Raw genomic sequence first — 7,966 nt, 5'->3', positions numbered from 1 at the left:
TTCTATCCCACACAACAATCATCACCAAAGGCTAATATTCTAGAATAAGGTACTCCAGACATCTAACTATCTTCCTCTAGCTCCGCAACACAAAATACTCAACATAAATGAAATGCCAATCAAAATACTGCATTTAGTCAGATGCATTGTTCTAACTCATCGAACTTAACCAAATCTTCATTCTAACTTCTGATATAAAAAAATCAATCACTGCCAACAATGACAACATCGGATTCTCTGTACAGTGTCTCTATCCAAAAATCTCCCCCTTTGGCATTGATGACAACACTTAGTGAAAAATGACTAAGTGTCAGAATCAGTACCAACATATATACACTGCAAAACTCAAAACAATAAACAACAAACAACAAGGTTAGATTGATTTGGAAAAGTTAGAAAATCAAGGAGAGACTAGTGATAGTGTAGAAGAAAGAACTCAAGAGCCTAAAAATCAAGAAAATCCCAAGACTCCCAGGTATGTTTTGTAATTAATCATTTGATTAAAATATATTTGCCCAATACACTCAGATCAATGATTTTCTCAACAATCATGGCCCTTCCATTAGATTTTACACTGATACGCTCAAACATAGTATCATTCTTTACCAACTTTAGAACAAGAAGTGTGCTAGAGATACACAACCTTGTAAAATCCCTGATGGCATCCTTCATGATCTTGTGTGGGTTTTATAGAAACATAAAAACTCCATAAATTCAACTCAAGATGATCTGAATCCATGCATACTGATAGTTGACGTCAAGAAAATCATTCCATATATTCAACCCTAACTCTGTAATATTCTTGTATTGTTGTTTGAATATCGTTGGGTCATCTTCCACAAGATGCTTCCACAAATCATTCAACTTTATATTACTAACCTCCATTAGGAGCGCATGGATGTAAGCCCTAACATCCTTCATATACACAATGTACAATGACACCTTCGACAAAGCTCCTTCCTTGTCTCTTTTCATCACCACAAAAGGATATGGGTTTGAATTTGTAGTTGTGGATTCAAAGACATGTCAACAATAATTGGTGTAGCCATCTTGATCAAACAAACTCAACTGAAAACACAAACTTCGTAGAATACCTCGAAACACTCTATCATTAGTGTTAGCTCCAAAATATCTGTCATACACAATAGCACTAGAATTCGCAAGATCACATGTGATCAAAATAAATTCAAAATAAAAATTTATCTATTACCTCCACCAACTTAGGTTTTCGCCTTAAATGCATTTGATTGTTACATACAAAAAGCTAACACTCTAAATTATGCCAGTCATCACAAATACCTCCACAAATCATTGTAAACATCCATAATGTTCTAGAAATAAGGTTCCTAACATCTATCATATGTTGAAACCAATCCAACATCCACACAATAAGAAGGTCCTTAAGATCTTCAAAGAGTTCTCCCCCTCAAATAATGCATATTATCTAGTTTTTGGAGGAAGTATCTACACCTCCAGTAGGCACTAACCCATCCATTTTCTTGCTCAGTGATTTTTTTAGTGGCTAATATTTGCCAATTAGCTATTTTTTGAATTTGGGAATCAAAATTTGCCTAATAGTTCAAGTTTTAATGTGACCTAAATCAACACATTTTTACAAATTTTTATTTTAGTCTAATTTTAATGGGTGGAGAATTTATTTTACTAAATTTTTCAACTCAAAGATTCACCACAATAGTCAATACATGATTGGATCAGATTCACCAATATTTTATAACTTATTATAGAAATCTAAATTAATTTGCCAATAATATATCCTAATTATTATTTGTTACTTTAGGGTTATATCTACAATCTTTAGTTGCCACCATTGATTTAAAATATTATCTAATGATCATCACTATATTCCATGAGGTAAATTGTACCTACAAGTTGTAATGCTCATGAGATTTGAAATTGTTTTTCAATTGTTGACCTCAATAGAAATCAATGGTCTAAAAAAGATTTTGGGCCTGATGAGTATTACAAAAATTGTTGGTACATCTTATCTCACAAAATATAGAGAGGGCTATTAGATTATTTTAAATTAATGGTAGTAACTAAATAGAGTAGAGTCTACCCCTTAAACTCATTAATGATTTCCACCTTTAGGCTTCTACTTTTCCATAAGAATTTGCAATATTAATTAATGCATACTCTTATTATTTTCCAAGATTTGCCAAGATTTTCCACCAAAAAATTTTGATGTAAAAAGCTTTTCCAATAAAATATTGCCCTAAAAACCTTTTTTGTCAACCCCTACCAATACACAACCCATATTAAAAACCCCTCTTTTTGAGCATATATTGCATTTTTCATAGCCCGAATTAAAAAACCCCCTATTTTCACCAAATAGGCAATATATTGAGCTTGTTTTTTGAGATATTAAACCCCCCAATATGAATGCACATGATATTGATACAAGCTAAAACTCAGACCATCACAACTTCAATTGTAGATCGAATAACAACATAAAAATTAAGGTATATCAATATTTTGCATCCACCAACATCATACTACAACTACAAGCAATGATGAAGTAATGTGCTACAATGTGGACCATAAAACTATATTTAGATTGATAGATTATTCACCGAGACAATCACATTTAGCCAACTTCGATTGTGGACCACAAAATACATCCCCAAGATAATCAAATATACTATCTACAGTAACTATAATCAATCTCCACACATTCGCATGAAATCATAACCAATCCTATTCAATATTGTATTTCTATCCTCTAATTCTACATTACTCTGGAACGCAACTACTCAACCTTCCAGTCCAAAGTTATCATCAAGGACAACAAGTAAAAATCAATGACAACACAAACTCATATTTACAATAGATTCTTCCCTTGAGAATAGTTATTGCATGTCATAGAGGGAGATTACCTCCCTATTAGAATTCTCAAAGTAGGTTATGATGTAAGTGCATTATGGCTTGGTGATAGTCGAGCCTAGGATTTATCACTATCAAGTCATATTGCAAGCGCATTGCAACATGCTCGTGTTATTTCTTTTACATGACCAAAAAGTAGTGTGGCCACATTTTGTTCCCCCATCTTATTACACTTATCCCAATATTAATAGTGGATTCCTTCCTTGAGAATTGCTATTGTATGCCATAGAGGGAGGTTATCTCTACTTCCAATAGTGAAAGTGATAAGGATTGCATGGTTAGTAATGACTCTTAGGTGTTAGAGCCAAAAAAAATTCTTTTATAGGAGACAAATTTGATGTCAAAGGAAGTTGATAAATTTCCTAGTAAAAATAAGGGTGGTGGTGTTGATGTTAAAAGGAAGGATCTTGTTGGGTTTGATATTGGTAAGAGAAGACCAAGGGATGTTGACACTCAAGAGATGGATTATGTGCTTGAGGAAATTTTGGGTATACGCAAGGATAGTTTTGTTGAACTTACGGGAAGGTGGTTGAGGGTTTGAAGCTTGGTTAGAGAAGGGATTTGAGTGTGAAGGAGGAGTACAAGAGGTTTTAGATGATATAGGGAAAGGCATAGTGAGGTGTTTACCTAAGCCTACAATTGGTGTTAATTTTCTTGGAATTGATAATCCTTGTCGTAGGCCTCCATAGGAACCTAACCTTTCCCATTGCAAGGATACGTATTTGGAAGTTATTATGAAAATTTTCAATTAAATTATTGAAAATATGTTTGGGCTTCATGAAAAATCAACTATTCATCATAACTTTGAAAAATGGCCCCTCCTAGGAATCAACAAGCTAAACAAAAAAAAAATGTCATTATTGGATAGAAAGCATGATGGAAAGATCCTTATTCCTCACGAGTAAGAGAGGTTACAATTTAAGCATTGGGAGGCTATGTTTGAGATCAATAAACTTAGTGTAGAAAATTCAAAGCAAATGGAAATAAATCTAGTGTTGGAGAGAGATATTCAACATATAAAAGTAACCTGAGTAGAGTTATGGAAGTTAGAAAAAACACTATTAAAATTAGTGCATTGGGAATTAACATATTGAATGAAAGACTCAAGGATCCCTCTCAAGATTTTGGGCACACTCAATCTCAAACTGAAAAAATGGCTAATTTTGTTGGCTTTAGTACTTGTACAAAAAGTTGTACTATAGAAAAACTAAAATAAGGATAAAAGGGAGTTGGAGGAGTTCGTCAACCTACATGAAAACTCTTATTACAACCTATAAGTGACTGAAGCTTCATATAATTTATATGGCTTCCTCAATGCTAGTCCTTTTCTTGTGTGTTATGATTTTTAAATATTCTATCTTAAAGTTGGCACCTTTGTTGTTCTAGGCAATGTTGTTGCAATTTTATTAATGTTTAGTTGTTGTTTAAATATTCTATCTTAAAGTTGGCACCTTTGTTGTTCTAGGCAATGTTGTTGCAATTTTATTAATGTTTAGTTGTTGTTTAAATATTCTATCTTAAAGTTGGCACCTTTGTTGTTCTAGGCAATGTTGTTGCAATTTTATTAATGTTTAGTTGTTGTTTAGTAGATGCCCTCCTATTTGTAAAAGAGATTTCAAGTCCTCTAAAAATCGATTTAACCTTCCAATTAAAAACATAAATACATAAATATCACCATTACAATAAAATATCTCATTATTCTTTATTCTTAAATGAGTACCAACATTTTTTTAATAAGATCCATACCATGTTGAGATCTTTTTTCCTTTTTTTTTGTTTTTTTAAATAAAACTTCTCCTAAATGTAGACCCAACTCCATGCTTCAACCCTAGAATCCTATTTAACTTTCCAATAAAAAATATAAATACATATCATTAGTGTTTTTTAAAGTGTTTTATTTTCCCTTGTAGGTGACGTGCTTAAAAGGACACTAAGATCTTTATGAGGTCTCTTTTGCAATATATTTAAAGATTTTTTAATTTCTTTTTACTTTAAACATTGAACATGATATTTAAGGTTTACCACATTCTAGAGGCTGATCCCACAGTTGATAGATCCCACGGGATTGATTCGATCTCCATTATTTCTCTCAGTTATTCATTGTTCTTTACCAAATTTTATGGTGGATTTTTTCGATTCCTTCAACTTTATCTCCATTCTCTTGCATAGGTGTGCAGGCCTTTTCCTATCATACATGTGAGTGCGCCTCAAAAATCCATTTAAACCTGTAGTGTCTTTGGGCCCATATTTTTCTCCACCATGCTTAAATTCCACGCAATAATAAAGGAGAACCACAAAATGGGCTTAAAATATCAGGGTGTACAATGTGGGTTCCTCCATTAAACAGGTGGGCAGATGAGCACCATGAAAAAATGGCCGTACCAGGAGTAGGACCCGCCATTATTCAATTGCATATCATTCTCTCTTTTGACTGATTTTGTTTCTTACAATCAAGCCGACCCATTATTTTAACACTTACGTGACCGACCATGCATTAATCTATTGTGGCCGCCAAATACCTGGTAGCCAGCCATTTCTTAACATCATTTGATTATACACCCTGTTATGATAAGATCGACCAATCACTAAAGTGTTTATGTTAGACTTGAAAGAGATAAGTTTAAAAATCTCATCTTAAATGGAAAGCATGAAAGATTGTCAGTATTTAATATTTAAGTTGGTCTCATAACCCAATTAAGTAAGTGTTCCTCGGTAGATCTCTCGTCTGCCATTAGTTTTTCCTTCATCATCAGTTTTTTTTGGCTAAAAAGAGGAAAAAGGAAAAATGCCTGCTAAGATTCATCCCAAAGTGCCCCGGCTATTGGAAGATGTTGTGATTGAAGAGAAGTTTCGTAGTAAGTCTGTCACAGCATTGACTGTGTGGAAGAGATCGTTGGTGTTCAACTGCAATGGTTTCAGTGTGTTTGATTCCATCGGGAACCTTGCCTTCAGAGTTGACAATTATGATTCTGGATATAAGAGTGAGGTGGTTCTCATGGATGCTGCAGGAAATTCTCTGCTCACAATGAGAAGAAAGGTATAATCTTCTTCTAATGCTTTCTGAGATTCATTGTGTATATGTTTTCTTACTTGATGTTTTGAATCACATTCAGTGATCTATCATTTATGTTTATTTGGGAAAGATAATTGATGTCGAGACATTTGAATCAGATTTAATAATATGTTTATTTGGGAAAGATAATCGATTTCGAGACATTTGAATCAGATTACTAAATCAAAAAACAAGTTACCCACTATTAATTGTTTGTTAACTCATATTTGATATTCCAATCACACTGAATTATCTATCATTTATATTTCTCCAAAATATAGAAAAAGATATCAGTTTTCAGGCCTTTATTCATAGTATTGATTGTTTATGAATTCACTGTGTATATTTCTTTCCATTCGATGTTCCGAATCCATTCAGTGATCTGTCATCTGTATTTATTTAAAAGACCAAAAGATATCAATTTTGAGGCATTTATATCAGATTATTGATTGTTTCTGAAATCACCATGTATATTTTTTCACCTTCACAATTCCGAATCACACTCAGCCATTTGCCATCTGTATTTATTTAAAAGACAGGATATCAGTTCTGAGGCATTTATATCAGATTATTGATAGTTACTGAATTCACTGTTGAACATCTCTATGATCTTATTTGTATAGAAGATATCAAATTTAAACACAGATTACTGGATTAAGAGAAGTTACCCACTATTTATTTTTATGCACAATTAGATCTAATGAATATTTGACATTAATAAGTTTTTTAATCCATTACAAACCCCTTCTGCCAGTGTAGTTACAAGATTCATCCAGGACATGTTTGCACCAGTGCATTAACATCTTCCCTTTTGTTTGCAACAGAGACTTAGCCTCTACAGTGAATGGCATGCTTTCTTAAAGGACAAATCAGATGGTCAAAAGCCCTTGTTTATAGTCAGAGGGAGCTATCTGCTTCCCACCAAAGCTTTAGCAGAAATATATGTGGGTTCAATGTCAAAGAAGAGGCACCCAGATTACCAGATTGAAGGGTCTTATGGCAATAGATCCTGCACTGTGTACAACAGCTACAGGAACATTGTTGCTGAGGTTTGTCCTTGCTCTCATAATCTTCACAATCTTTGTACTGTTTATTTGGTGTTTGATGCAGAGTTCTAAGAAATATGTTTCTGTTTGTTGACAGATGAAAAGAAAGCAAGTAACCTCAGATATAACACTGGGAGGAGATGTGTTCAGTGTTATTGTGCAGCCTGGCTATGATCAAAGTTTTGTAATGGGTTTGGTCATCATTCTTGATCAGATTGGCTCAACTGAGCGCCATACAAACACCAAAAGCATTACTAAGACTTACTCTCGTAGTCTTACCCTCGAATTGCCAAAGTCTTTGATGGGGAGGAGTCTTTCTATAGGCACCTGATACCATTTAGAGGATGTATCAGAAGGCCATGTTTTTTAATGGGCCTATCCTCCTGTTGTGTGATAGGGTTATCTTCCTTCTCTATGTAATGGGGATGTCCTCCTGCTCTGCGCTTTTTTTGCGTTCCAGGCAATTTGGAGATAAGAGCCCTGAAAGTTTTTCTAGATGATGAAACCATGTTAGTAGAAAAGCCAATATATCAGACAAATGGCATTCATTGGAAATACTTGGTCACCAGGGTTTTGGTTGTCAATACACAAACCTCAAATTGGGTAACACATTTGTATCTTATTGGTATTCACAGATTCTTGGTCAATAAAGATTTTGGGGTCCATACACAAGCCAACAATTGGCTAGCCCATTTGTATTAATTGCAATTGACAAACTCTGGGTGGGTTGTAAATTAATTAATCAATTATAAATATATGTATGTATGTGGGGTATGAAAATTGTATCTAAATTACTATCATTTACATTGATCAAAATTCGAATATCAATATTGAAGTCTTTTATATCTTTTTTTATTTATTGCTTTAAATCAATTAAAGTGTAATTTGGAAAATGTTAGGGTAATGTGTTTACAAGATTATATATAAAGTAATTAAGGAGAACCTCTAGAGTCTAAAGCTTAGTTGG

General features: G+C 33.5%; 1 protein-coding gene across 1 annotated transcript; it reads left to right on the top strand.

The window, feature by feature from the left end:
- The first annotated feature begins 5,352 nt into the window (after window positions 1–5,352).
- On the top strand, window positions 5,353–7,701 carry LOC131036332 (protein LURP-one-related 5). The gene is made up of 3 exons (XM_057968187.2): window positions 5,353–5,938; window positions 6,778–7,002; window positions 7,097–7,701. The coding sequence occupies exons 1-3, from the start codon at window positions 5,687–5,689 to the stop codon at window positions 7,328–7,330; spliced, it is 711 nt and encodes a 236-aa protein (XP_057824170.1). The 5' UTR covers window positions 5,353–5,686; the 3' UTR covers window positions 7,331–7,701.
- Window positions 7,702–7,966: the final 265 nt, after the last annotated feature.

This window comes from Cryptomeria japonica, chromosome 7, assembly GCF_030272615.1.
Source record: "Cryptomeria japonica chromosome 7, Sugi_1.0, whole genome shotgun sequence".
NCBI lineage: Eukaryota > Viridiplantae > Streptophyta > Pinopsida > Cupressales > Cupressaceae > Cryptomeria > Cryptomeria japonica.
This window is presented reverse-complemented; position numbering and strand designations above follow the sequence as displayed.

Excerpts from the sequence above, each read along its gene's own strand:
- LOC131036332 (XM_057968187.2), top strand. The coding sequence starts at position 5,687 with ATGCCTGCTAAGATTCATCCCAAAGTGCCCCGGCTATTGGAAGATGTT. Across the intron at positions 5,939-6,777 it reads TGCTCACAATGAGAAGAAAG|AGACTTAGCCTCTACAGTGA; the intron begins GTATAATCTTCT and ends TGTTTGCAACAG. Across the intron at positions 7,003-7,096 it reads ACAGGAACATTGTTGCTGAG|ATGAAAAGAAAGCAAGTAAC; the intron begins GTTTGTCCTTGC and ends GTTTGTTGACAG.